A 14,763-nucleotide genomic window follows, 5' to 3' on the forward strand; every position below is an offset into this window, starting at 1 on the left:
CTGAACTGTGGCACCTGGAGTCTTATTCTTAGACGTTTGTTCAATGAAGGGCTCCTCCTCCTCACTCTCTGCCTCTTTCTCAACCCTGGGTTACTAATTGTCAATAGGATTTTCCTTCTCTGTGTTATCACCCACTCTCAGTAAGCAAGCTCCTATTGTCTCAACCACTCCCTCCCTCCAACTTTTCTGCCTCTCATAGTCCTGTGCCTTATCTACAAATAAAAAAGGAACCTTCAAGTGTCTTTACCCTCTTGGCCCTGCCCGCACTGCAAATGGCAAACCTACAGTTTGCACAAATTAATCCAAAAAGAATTCTTTTATGTGTACATTTTCCTCATTTTTAATGTATAACATAAACATGTAACCTTTAAAAACATGTGACATTTCCGCATGTTTCAATTTTTTCTATGTACATTGATGAACTGAAACAAAATTGCTCAACATATACACAAAATTGCTAATCTATAGACTATTGTGAATCTTAAAACGATGCTGATGTTATTGCCGGTCCCAATGCATTTGGGGATGATATCTCTTCTTCAGGGGACCTGAAAAAAATATTTAGTGAAAAAATTCTATCAGCAAATATCATGATTTAGCACGTTGCGATATGAATACAGTCTTGAATGGTGTGAATGTAACCAAAAAATGAGTATAGAATGACCATCACCAAATAAAGATCAATAAAGAAGAGTAAAAACCAAACTAAAAGCTGTGAAGTGTCCAGTGCTTAGAAGATAAGCCATGCTCAACTTACCAATATCTACTTGCAATAACCATGTTAATCAAGATGATGAGAAAAAACTGGTTTCTAGAGAAAAATATGCAAAAAAACATCTTACTTCAGACCTTAATGTAATACCATGAGTCTCTGTTTAAATAACCATGTACCAGCATTCCATACTCAAACACATGTAACCCCCGAGTACATGTGACCAAAATGTTCAATCCTCATTGAAGTAGTGCCCTTTCTAATGTGAACTATCCAACAGACTCCATGCGTTGCAGCCTAATGCACACCGAGAAATTACCAACAAGTAAGACCTACTCCTATGTGATGTTACTAAGCATATTAAACTACAATGATATCGCATATAAAATGTAAACCAATAGTGCCCCTCCTTTTTCAATGTTGAAGCAGAATAATTAATGAAATACCTTAATTAATACTGCGTCTTCATGCAACAATGTTTAGAAGATCACCACGGAATCTGAACGCAACACTCAAAAACCGCTATTATATCTAGAAGCCACGCAAACAGTTGTAGAAAGCCAATCTCTGTAAAAATAAGGTTTATCGGCATTACTACACGCAACTGTAAAATGTTATGTGCAGTGAATTCATTCAACCGTAATCTCTATGGTACCTGAGATTGTGTTAAACACTCATTAAAGTTTTCTCTCGTTGCTCTTCCAATTTAGCTGCTGTGAAAAGTTCAGTGTTCTTGAACCTATGTTTAATATCCAAAATAACACTTATTAGCCATTATCTACACTCGTTATGAACATACCATAAAATTAATCTATCCTTTACAGATCGTACCTTCTGACGTAAACCGCGCTACTCCTCCGGATCATAACGAGTGTAGATAATGGCTAATAAGTGTTATTTTCGATGTTAAACATAGGTTCAATAACACTGAACTGTTCACAGCAGCTAAATTGGAAGAACAACGAGAGAAAACTTTGTTTAACACAATCTCAGGTACCATAGAGATTACGGTTGAATGAATTCCCTGCACATAACATTTTACAGTTGCGTGTAGTAATGCCAACAAACCTTATTTTTACAGAGATTGGCTTTCTACAACTGTTTGCGTGACTTCTAGATATAATAGCGGTTTTTGAGTGTTGCGTTCAGATTCCGTGGTGATCTTCTAAACATTGTTGCATGAAGACGCAGGATTAATGAAGGTATTTCATTAATTATTCTGCTTCAACATTGAAAAAGGAGGGGCACTATTGGTTTACATTTTATATGCGATATCATTGTAGTTTAATATGCCTATTAACATCCCACAGGAGTAGGTCTTACTTGTTGGTAAATTCTCTTTGTGCATTAGGCTACAAAGCATGGAGTCTGTTGGATAGTTCACATTAGAAAGGGCACTACTTCAATGAGGATTCAACATTTTGGTCACATGTACTCATGGGTTACATGTGTTTGAGTATGGAATGCTGGTACATGGTTGTTTAAACAGAGACTCATGGTATTACATTAAGGTCTGAAGTAAGATGTTTTTTTGCATATTTTTCGCTAGAAACCAGTTTTTTCTTATCATCTAGATTAACATTGTTATTGCAAGTAGATATTGGTGTGTGGAGCATGACTGATCTTCTATGCACTGGACACTTCACAGCTTTTAGTTTGGTTCTTACTCTTCTTTATTGATCTTTATTTGGTGATGGTCATTCTATACTAATTTATTGGTTACATTCACACCATTCAAGACTGTATTCATATCGCAACATGCTGAATAATAATATTTGCTGATAGAATTTTTTCACTAAATATTTTTTTCAGGTCCCCTGACGAAGGGATATCATCCCGAAATGCATTGGGACCGGCAATAACATTGGCATCGTTTTAAGATTCACAATAGTCTAAAGATTAGCGATTTTGTTTATAGGTTGAGCAATTTTGTTTCAGTTCATCAATGTACATAGAAAAAATTGAAACATGCGGAAATGTCACATGTTTTTAAAGGTTACATGTTTATGTTATACATTAAAATGAGGAAAATGTACACATAAAAGAATTATTTTTGATTAATTTGTGCAAACAGGAGGTTTTTGCCATTAGCAGTGCGGGCAGGGTTAAGTGAGTAAAGACACTTGAAGGTTCCTTTTTTATTGTTTCTACGGAGGGTAGCTTCCTTCTTCCTGCCCAGCACACACAGAATAAACAGTTGATTACTTCAGGCTATAGCTTCAATTCAGATTACAAAGGTGTGCACAGCACAACCCATTTCTTCTTCTTATCTACAAATATGCCTTACCATAGAGCTTTAGTGCAAATGTCTTTCCTTTCTGTTCGTTTGTGACCTGCTCCCAGAGATATAATGCCTCAAATTGTGTGGGTCTAGACTGGGGTCTCAGTTCATATATTCTCCTTCTCAAGTTTTTGGAATTTCGGTGTGTGAAATGTGCCACTCAATGGGAACCACAATTCCCCATCTTTGTTTTTGTATTTGTGGAATCGGCACATGCACATGCACATCAATAACCTTCTCTTTGTCACTATTTCCCCCAGCTGGTGTGCATTCGGGTGAGAATATCTCATCCTTTGTTTCATCTTTTTGTTTTTTTTAAAGAGATTTTACATTTTATCAACATTCAACAATCATTCTTAGTTCTTCTCTCACACATTCTCCATTCTGCTGAGTTAACCATCCGTCAGCCAATACCAGCGCGGCTCATTCAAAGGTCAGGCAGTTGCAGGGTGGCTTTGGGTTCACCAGGCGACCCATGCGCAGCACCCTATGATGTAAGCACATGTATACTGGCAGCTTATTGTAAATGAAGATATCCACTTCTAACTTAAAACGTACTGACGATTTATTAAGTAACAGCCTCTGACAGATACACAGCTGTTCTCTCCACACCACAGGTCCATTCTCTCACATACCAAGGGACAATGAAAAGTGGGTATGCACCAAGAGGGAAAGGTAATGCGGGGGGGAACAAGAGCAGGAAATGGGTTATACAAATTGGTATATTACATACAAACAATTAATGATAACTGAAATACACAAAATTGCAACACAGCTTCTCCTGAACTCTTCTCTGTTAACGGCTTTCGTTTTTTTCTAAACTGATATTTCTACAATAGAAGAATACTAACCACCTCATTCAGAGGTAAACTCTCACCCTGCAGAAGTCTACCATCCCCTGTGTGCTCACTTCCATGCAGTAAGGAATGAACAGCCACTGAGTTTGTTTAGTACATTCATACAACTGAGATAGTACGTCCTTGGCCTGGTGTAACTGATGGCACCTGTTCCCCTCATCTAAGTAAACAACTTCATTAAATCAACAAATCTTTAGATTACAACTGATCAACTAAGGCACCTTTCTCAAATTCATACCACATCATCCTTTAAGCTTATACGGATCATAGACTGTTGTCTTCTCAAGTCAACAAAGCCGAAAACAGTAATTGCCTATGCACTATCGCAACATAATATTTTAATGCAATATCTATCCACTGCATTTCACCACAACATCTCAAACTACAAGTCCCTACATGCACTGCTATGCCTCACTTCTCATTCACCTTCTGCACAAACCTAAGTCCCTAGGATCAAGCTGGGATGGGTCATTTTGAATCTCAGGGCATCATCTCTGCTGCCAGATCTGTTAGCACACAAACCTGGGTCTCACTTACCTGAAAAAGTGCCCACTAAAGGCTTGGATCGGTGTAGTCCCTATTGGACTTTGATGCTCCATGTTGGACCAGTTTCTACTTGGTTAAATGTAAATCCATTTAAACCTAGCTGTAAGCATTCCGAATCCAATAAGAATGACAGACAAGTCCTGAATTTGAAAAGTTTACTCAAAGAATATTAATACAGAAATGTATAAGCATGAGCAAACTATTAGTGGATAAGTAAATACTACAAAATACAGAAATAAATTGATAAAGTTCTACCGGAATTTCAGCATAGATTCTCATTCGAAGAAAGGGAGAAGGTGGACACCTAATAAAGAGAAAGTGCGCCCTTTTTCAGGACTTTGGACATAGAACTTCATACATTTTCTACACAAATACATGTTATGCGTAAATAGGAAACATGCAAGAAGAAACATTTTCCCATGAAATACATTTGAAAAGTCTCTCACAATTCTGCTATATTAGGTTCAGTCCTTCCCAGAGTCTATTCATGTGATATGATTTGTTACATATTATGTTACTCGGTCTGACACTGTTAGTTTGTCCTTGGATAAGTACAAATTGCTCAATGTGACTGGGAAAATCTTAGGGCCCGATTTACAAAGGTAAACTTAGACCTGAAGTCAAAGTTTAGACCAAAATTCTAATTTTAAACCTGAAGTCTAACTTTAGACCTAAAGGCCAACTTTAAACCTGAAGTCTAAAGTTAGACTTTAGGTCTAAAGTTAGACTTCATTCCTAAACTTAGACTTCAGGTCTAAGTTTACCTTTGTGAATCAGGCCCTGAATCTTTATTGCAAAGCCTACAATTCATTACAACACTGAAAATATCAACAGTGAAGTGACCACATGATATGCTGTGATGTTGCATCCAAAATGGAAAAAATCACGAAATGTTAGCGTAAGCTTGATTTCTTGTATGTGAAACAGTAAGATTTAAGAAATCAGATCCCACACATCAAAACCCGGATTTGTGGTCACAGTGGAGATGTCGAGAGACCCGCATGAACAGTAATGAAAGTGCAACCACTGCACAAGTTAAAACTATCCTTACAGAGAACTCAGGCAGGCTGAAGTTACGAAATATGGTTAACAGTCTTAATATCAGCAGGACGTAGAACAGGACCTCCATTGATCTGGTGGGCCGCTCACTGATGTCTAAATGAACTTCTTAATGATTCTTTTGGGTAGGTGAAACAATAATTCAGGAATTGTTAATTTGGTACTCACAAAAGCATTGATTGCTTTCACGAAATTGCAACACTATTATAAACTTCATTAGCATACACATCTGTATGTGCACAGACCCACAAGACCATGGTTATTGAAATACATTACTAATGAACATACATTCCTGTTCAACTGTTTACACAATTGCCATGTCATACCTGAGGAAAGCGGCTGACACCAAGGATTCTGGCAATAGGAAGTGTTGCTGCAGATGATGACTCACCAATGATGGCAGATGTTTTGAGTTTGCTAGCACAGCTGTAATTTGGAACAGTTGTCTGATAACCCGATAGCAACCACAAAGTCCCCTCAATAGCAGCTGATTCAGAAAAACATGTGTCATAGATTCTAAATCCCAGAGTCAATTCAGGTAGAATAGTAGGATTCTTGTTAATTTCTTCTGTGGCAAAAACCATGGCAAGAACAGTTTGGTATTTTTCCATGTGAATACTGTTAAAGGAAAATATATTCTACCATTAAATTTTTTGTGGCTGACGTTGTAATTTTCGTTAAAAAACAATTATGTATATGATGCAGTGCTTCATAAAATACAAATTCCCTCATTAAGTTATGGTCAAAGTCTCCCAGTGAGAGGTCACTAACATGACCACCCATTAGGATGCTACCAGAAATCATGTAATGCCTTGTGCTAACGGGCAGCGTTTACTTCAATTTTCAATTTCCTAGTGGGAGCAAACGCTCATCATCATTGCCAACAAACAAGCAAGGCCTGTATGGCTTTTCATGGAAATGTGCATCCCAGGAGAAGAACCCATTAAGAAGGGACATAAGGCTTGCACCATATATGAACCATTTCCATTTGTGTAAGTGGTATGGTAGCTTATAATCTATCTTTCCCTCTGGATAATAGCACTAATGAGATGTCTCTTGCCACTCGCTAATCCTAATCTGGAGTAGCAGGCACCAGGGCCGGCTTTAGCACTGGTAGCGCTCTGTGCGACAATGTCTGTTGGCGCCACCTCAATGACCACCTCTCCTCTACCACGGATTCCCTCACTAGCACCCTTTAACAATGCCTCTCAAGTCTCCATAGCCACTGTCTCTAAGATTCATTTAGTTTTATAGCACCACACATCCCAGTGTATGGTGTCAGAGCACTTTACACCACACACATCGCATAAAGACAATCATATATGAGTAAATCAATGTATAGAAAATGTTACATCAGACTGGACTACAAGGTGTAGTGTAGGAGTGACATGTAATCGATACTGGTTGGCAATAAAGTGTGAGTCCTTATTCCGGAAAAGCACAAATTCAGAATTTAAAACGTAACATCATTGTCAGGGGGTTTCTTTCATATTAAGAATTGTTTTCTACCCAAATTAATCCTTTTCACAAGATTAGGATGATAAAAGACTGGGCAAAAAAGCACATAGCTTTAACATATACCTTGCAGTTAGCATGTAGCTCTTTGATGACAGTTAATTGCTCAATGTTTTATATTAGGATTTTGACTTACAAACAACAAGTAACAAAAGAAGCTCTCTTACAGAACCAGTAACCCACTGAGCTGCATCAAGCCTATGATGAGAGCAAAGAAGGGTTTTCGGTTTCCGGTTACCGCACCGAGCAGAACAGAGCTGAGGAGCTGAGCAGCGAGTAAAGCGGAGCGCAGGAGCCTAGATCCTAGATCCGCCGCCCGGTTTTGGTGTGACCGGTGCCCGCTCCCGCTCCCACTCCGGCAAGTTTCCCCCGGTGTCTTTAGCGTCCAGTCGCAATGGCGTCTCGGCGTTTGACTCCTGCAAAATTATTCAGCTGCAGATGCGGGAGAGGCGTGGGAGAGGCGCCACGGTGCTATGGTGCTGCGGCGCTGCTGGTGCAGCGGCTGCCGTGGCTGCTGCGGGGGGTCGGAGGAGCCCCAATCTGCCACCTGGTTTTATAGCTACATCAAGCATTGAGCATTGAGTTGAACCGAGGGGCGCAGGAGACTAGATCTGCCGCTGTGCGACCAGCTCCCGATCTCGTCCGGCTCCTGAAGGGCTTTCCGGCGCCCTACCATGTTGGCACCGCGGTGTTGATGACTCCTGCGACCTAATCAGCTGCAAGAGTGCCGGCCGAGGTGCTAAGGCGCTTGAGAATTCATGGATTTGTGCGTGAGTCATGGGTGACTAATTCCAGCAGATACCCCAGCAGTGAACTGAGTGGTGCGTGGCAAGTGGTGTGTGGCGTTTGGCAGTTGAGGTTGATTGGTCAGTAAGCCGCAGAGCCACAGCCACTGGAATCTGTAATAAAAATCTGTGAAAACTCTGTAAAGGATCAAGTGTCAAGAGACTTTAACTTTTTTTGAGCAGCCCCCTACCCCTGTGTTACCCCTGTATTACCCTGCATGCCTACATCCCACATCCCCACCTGTAGCCCGGATATTATTCAATCAATTGAATCCTGAACTGTGTAATTTTTCTGCTCCCCGCTAAAATGAATACTTGTGAGGTGAAAGGCAGATCGGCATTGACTGGGGGAAGTCTTGTTGGGACCTTGGATCAATTTCTAATTAGAGCTAGCTCTGTCTCACCTCATGATATTGCTCTGACTGAGCGACGACTCTCCCTAGATCCCCTGCAAACCAAATGTTCGTCGTTAGGTGGCTTGGCATTCGCACGCTCCCTGGAACGCCCCTTGGCTACAGTGATTGACTCCCCTGATCCAACAAGAGACACTAGCATGTCTTCGCAGGTGCGACCAGAAGATTCATCAATAATGGAGGCTCCAACAAGCCCACTACCTGTGGAGACGGCCTTAGAAGGCACGCCCAGTTGTATACATCCACGCATTGCCACAAGGTCAGCGCCTAAACTATCTACTTTGACCACGGTCCCAACACCGGAGCCCGCCACAAAGAGGAAGAGGGGAGGGGGACCCCAAAGGCAGAAAAACCCTAAAATGCAAAAGACTTATAGAAATAGCAGGACAGTACCCCCTTTGTCTCCAGTCTCTTTGCCTGTAACCTCTACGTCTGCTGTTATGGATGCCGACGTATTGGGTGTCCCCCTGTCCAACGCCCATGAGGTTTTGTTGACTAAAGTTGGGGCTCGTCTTACTGTCCTTTATAGAGGAAAGACTAATCAACTTTGAAATACGTGTTGCATCTAATTTTTCTACCACTGAGGACATTATGGTCAAAATTAATCGGCCACCCGAAACTGTAACAAATGCCTTGTGTGTCCCTGTAAATCACATATCCCCTCCCGTTATACCTCTTTCATCTAATCCTCCGCTTGTCCCGATTTGTAGGTACGGGTGGGAGGGCAGTGTCCCTAATGATGACCTTGTCCCACTGGGTGGTCAGGAGGGAGAGATAGGGAGCCTGTCAAGTGAATTCGCTCAGCTTATTCCAAGTACCCCAAGGGGGGAGGGTAGTAGACCTCGGGGCAGGTCCCCAAGTAACCCCAACCAACATCTTTCTAACTGTGGGACTGGAACCCAGTCCAACCCCGCCTATGGGCATACTAATCGTGACCTCCTAGCAGTACATAATTCTATGGGTCGCAGCGATGGCGGTAGGATTTTACACCTCCCACCGGCCGCTGCTCCCCTGGTGGCGGTCTTAAAGAATGTGCCGCTTCTACAAGAGGGGCAAACGGAATCCACTGAGCAGTTAATGGCTAAAACCAGACACTGGCTTAGTGCTCAATTGAAGGTACATGGGGTACCGGGAGGTTCTTAAAATAAATTTTGAATACGACCCTGGTCTTACACTGGCTAATGTCTACGCTAGAGGCATGGCCAGAGGGAAAGCCTCACCGACCATCTCTATCCTAGATCATTTTATTAAGTCAAAGGAAGGGACAAGTAACTGGGTTATTGCTGGGGATTTTAATTGTACATTTGAGCACCTTGGTCTAGAAGACGCTAGTCTTACTAGCGATGAGGATGCGAGTTGGAGTGTTCCGTCTTTATCGCTCCCCCCAATCAATAAATGGACGGAGGCAGAATTACAATAAAAAAGTTTGACAATGGAGGGTATGCTCCAGGCTGTCAATGGGAGAACCAAATTGGATGGTAAAGGTAATCCCACCTTTAATAATGGGAGAAGTAGCAGCAGGATTGACTACTATCTTATTAACTTAGAATTGTGGTCAAGATTAAAGGATATGGAGGTTTTAAAAAGACCAGAGAGTGATCACCACCCACTGTCATTGACTCTAGAGGTTAAGGGTCGCACACTGGGGAGGGGCGGCACGGAGATTGCTACGGCAGATGTTGTTATGTCTCTCGACTGCCAAACACTAAAATGGGCACGGGTATCTGAGGATGAGGGCACTATCTCACAGATAACATCCACTCTTGAAGAGTCTCTTGTAGCCCTATCCCTTCTTGACCCCAGTGAGTCCAGCGAGCCCTTACAGAAGCCCATGGGTCCCTGTTTATTAAGCTGAAAACCTATTTTACCTAAAAAATAAAAAGATCTAATGTGCTCCCCATCCACAAAGCCGCAAAACAGTTTGATGGGGCATGCAGGTTAGCTTTCAGACAATTGTCCCAAGCAATAAGGGTGGGATCTACGCAGGAGATAAGGGAAATCAGGGCAGATTACAAGGCCACTCAATTTAGGGTAAAGAAGGCTTATGATGAAAATAGATGGAGGGACCTCCTAGACACAATCATTGGGAAAAATTGGCATTGATTCTGGCACTTCATAAAATGGGGCAATGGTAGTGTTGGCCCGGCTCCTGTTAATAACGTTCCCCCAGAAGTATGGGTTGCACACTATCAGGCCCAATTTTCACCGCCCGATGAAAGTACTGGGCACCAGCCCTGTGTAAAGACGGACTCAGCCCTATCCTTTACACTAGGGGAAACTGAGAGAGCCCTTGATGGAGTGGCTGCAGGCTGAGCACCTGGACCGGACTGTATTCCGGCGGATATATATAAATCAGATGGGTAGAACTGGCTAAAACATATCCATATCCTTGTAAATGGTTTGGCTAGAGGTGCTCCCATTCCAGAATGTTGGCGTGGGGCTGAAATAATCCCCATTCATAAAAAGGGGGATCACGCCCGTCCATCTAATTACAGGCCATAAGCCTTATAGACACTCTTCAAAAAATTGTGGCGAGATTAGTGCTTAGAAGGGTAAACAGGTGGATTGATGAGAACAAAATACTATCCACTTATTAAGCAGGATTTCATTCCCATGTTAGCACTATCGACCAAGTCTTGAGATTCATATTCATATACTGGAGCACAGTGGTCTTAGCAGGGGGACACTCTATGCAGCATTCGTAGATCTTAAATCTGATTTTGACTTAGTCCCCCGCCCTAAGATGTGGGATACCCTGAGGGAAGCAGGGATGCCTGCTGAGATCTTATCTTTTATTGTAAAACTACATGAATCAACATATGCCCAAGTACATTGGGGTCAGCAGGGTGAGTTAACAGACTGCTTTCCTGTGAGGAAGGGAATAAGGCAGGGGTGTGTTTTTGTCCCATCCTTTTCTCTTTGTTCATAAATAATGTTATCTCATACTACACTGAATATCCCATGGATGCACCTACTCTTGCTGGATCCAGGGTTCCGCTTTTAATGTTTGTAGACAACACTTTAATTTTGTCCAAGACGCAATCTGGTCTGCAACGTGTCCTTGATCGATTCATCTTGTTCTGCAATGACCATGATTTAGTAGTTAACGTCAATAAGACGAAGTTCATGGTCTTGCACAAACACAAAGTAGTGAGAGCTATAGTGGAAATTAATATTGTGCCCATGGAACAAACTGACTCCTTTGCATATTTGGGCGTTACTTTGGGCAAACGTTTGAACTGGAAGCCACAGTTAGATTTATTAGTCTTAAGGCATAATCAGTTATCAGGGGCCCACTTAAAAGAATTAAGGTTGTCTAAAACCAAACCAGTGGGACCGGCTCTATCCATTTACCAAGGGAAGGTTAGACCTTCAATAATTTATGGGGCGGAACTCTGGGGGTTCGAAAATGTAGCTCCATTAGTCTTAGCCCAGAATAAGTTTCTGAGGGCACTGACCGGCCTTCCTCAATTTCGCCTCTTAGGCCCCTACTTTTAGATTTAGGATGTATTTCCTTTGAGGAGGCTGCAGGTTTTAGACCACTTGCCTTTTGGCGAAGACTTTGGGCTACCCCGGAGCTTGCACCCTATGCAAGAGCTGTTAAGTTTATCAGAGAAGCGGACAAGTCAAACACAATCTCTTGGTTATTAAAGATTAAGGCATTGTTATTAGATATGGGCCTAATTCACGTGTGGGAGTACCCGGAAGGGAATTTATTCCCGTCCCAAAAAGATTTGAAAGCCTTATATAGGGACAAGGTTTATGTAAAGTCTCTGTCCTCAGTTGCTAGTGATTCCCTAGCATGCCTCTTTCTAGATTTTAAGTGTGAGTATAAGTTTGAGGCCTATTGAGACATCATCACATGTCCTGGTGATAGAAAACTCTTCCACCAATTTAGAGTGGGAACACTCCCCCTAAAATCTTTCACTAATAAGTGGAGGGATGACCGGGATACAACATTTGATACTTGTTTAAAAGAGGATGAGACTTTATTGCATATCCTGTTTGTGTGCCCTGCTTACAAGGACCATCAACAGAAATGGCTCAAGCCGGTTTGTAGAATGCTTGGTACAAGATCTTGTCAAATAGCCCTGCGTATTCTAAAAACCGGAACTACTGAAGGCATGGTCATTGCCATGGCTAGGTTCCTGAGCTGGACCTGGGTCCTTAGAAGAAAGAATTTGCGAGGCAGTATGTAACCTGTTTGCTTATATGTTGGTGTTCCGAAGTCTCTACCAAAATATTTACTTTAAAATATTGGAGACTATAATTAAGCCCTGTGTAATTTTGCCTTAACACTCTTTGATTTTGAATTCTCCCTTTTTAAACATAATCATTTTTTTAAACAGATTTGGGATTTTAAATGGATATGCTCTTTTAAAAAGAAAATATTTTTGTATTAGATTTTATGTCTTTTATATCAGATTGTACTGTTTATATGTGTCTTTTATGATTGATTATGATCGAATAAAGACACATTGAGATTGATATTGAGTAACCCACTGACCTATTTACATTACATGCACTTTGCTATCTGCATGGTACACATTCTTAGCAGCAGGCATTTTAACCCACTGCGCTACCTTTGGATGAGTAAAAACTTCCACTAGACAAACCTCCACTCTCCTTCCAGGAAGATGATTATTCACCGGTGTTATCTTCACATTTTAATTGATGTCTAAAAATTGCTGGAGGCCAGGAACGTGGCAGCAGGTGCTTTTAAAATAATAATATACATTTTCAAAAATGACGCCCCCACCCCAAGTCAACACCCGGTGTAGTTGCACCGATCACACCGCCCTAGAGCCGGCCCTGGTAGGCACAACCAGCTTTGCCCAGAAGCATACAATTTACATACATTCATCATTGCTTTTATTCAAACCTATTAGCCCTTCAGACAGCGATTGGCGATTAACTTGTGTACAATTCCTGGTGGGGGAGGCCTTATTATTAGTCATACAGAGAGTCAGGCAGCTCTGGGTCGTACAGCAGTTTATAGATCATTATAATTACCTTTAGTCAAAAGGTTTTTTAAATGGTGAAGTGCTCACTAGTTTAGAATTATTTAAAAATTGTTTCGTTCTGAATTTGTCCCCACAACTTTATCTCAATAGTTCCCATAGGTAGGGAGGGCAGCCAGTGCATGCTTTTAACTGTTTTCTTTGATGGCCTTTTGCGGTCAAATGTCTGGAGAAAAGCATGATATCTAGTGAGTAAAAGCTTATTTTTATTGGACTGTTAGACTTGGCCCTCCCTACAGAGTCATATCCAAACATTTTGCCTTCAACACTCCTATTTTGCTGAATGTGTTTTTGTTGGCTTTAGCACTCTGTGCACCTTACCACTGCTAACCAGTGCTAAAGTGTTTTGTATTCAATCCCTAAAACTTGGTAACATTGGCTTACACCTGCTTGGATATTTACTTTATTTATAAGTCCCTGGTAACGTAGTATACCATATTCCCAGGGCGTATAAATTAAATGCTACTAGTGGACCTACAGGACATATTGTGCTACTTACATAAGTATTTACAACAAGGGGTGGTGAGGGACAGAGTCTCTGAATTAAGCAGAAAGCTCTCACCCAGTCAAGAGATCAGGGCTAGATCCAACACCGTTTTTTAGCTCACTGCACCATCCCAGTTTCAGAACCTGGCTGTATGCAAATTAGTCTGTTCCTATCCCAGTGCATGATGGGAACAGGGCAAACCAAACTACAAAAGCCAATTCTTACACTGGGAAGGAAACAAGCTCCCGGGGACCGGTTTCTGGCATTACAGCCGTCTTCGGCCCGGTTTGCTTGAATCCTGATGGTGCAATGAGCAAGGGTCTCACATCTGAGAATACCCTTCCACGCTTAGGGTGGACAAAAATATTTACAACAAGGGGTGGTGAGGGACAGAGTCTCTGAATTAAGCAGAAAGCTCTCACCCAGTCAAGAGATCAGGGCTAGATCCAACACCGTTTTTTAGCTCACTGCACCATCCCAGTTTCAGAACCTGTCTGTATGCAAATTAGTCTGTTCCTATCCCAGTGCATGATGGGAACAGGGCAAACCAAACTACAAAAGCCAATTCTTACACTGGGAAGGAAACAAGCTCCCGGGGACCGGTTTCTGGCATTACAGCCGTCTTCGGCCCGGTTTGCTTGAATCCTGATGGTGCAATGAGCAAGGGTCTCACATCTGAGAATACCCTTCCACGCTTAGGGTGGACAAAAATATTTACAACAAGGTGTGGCAGGGTATACTCAGACATGAGTCCCTTTCTCACTGCTCCATCAGGATTCAAGCAAGCCGGGCCGAAGAGGCTGAAATGCCAGAAACCGGTTCCCGGTAGCTTGTCTCCTTTCTGGTAAAGAATTGGCTTGGTAGTTTAGTCTGCCCTGTTCCCATGATGCACTGGGCCAGGGACAGACTGATTTGCATATAGCCAGGTTCTGAGCTGGGATGGGGCAGTGAGATAAATAACGGTGATGGATCAAGCCCTGATCTTTGGACTGGGTAAGAGTGGTCTGCTCAATTCAGACACTCTGTTCATCACCACCCCCTTTTGTAAATCGATTTTGGCCACTATAGGTGTGGCAGGGTATACTCA

The 14,763-nt window shown here is 42.0% G+C and overlaps 1 protein-coding gene across 1 annotated transcript in view; it reads right to left on the minus strand.

Annotated features, from left to right (window-relative positions):
- LOC147703553 (extracellular calcium-sensing receptor-like) overlaps positions 1-14,763 on the minus strand; it is a 299,497-nt gene that overhangs the window by 217,841 nt on the left and 66,893 nt on the right. Inside the window, exon 2 of the mRNA XM_086929515.1 lies at positions 5,782-6,073. Coding sequence (XP_086785641.1) covers positions 5,782-6,073 — 292 coding nt within the window. The remainder of the gene's footprint in view (positions 1-5,781; positions 6,074-14,763) is intronic.

This window comes from Lissotriton vulgaris, chromosome 7 (genome assembly GCF_964263255.1).
Source record: "Lissotriton vulgaris chromosome 7, aLisVul1.2, whole genome shotgun sequence".
Lineage (NCBI taxonomy): Eukaryota > Metazoa > Chordata > Amphibia > Caudata > Salamandridae > Lissotriton > Lissotriton vulgaris.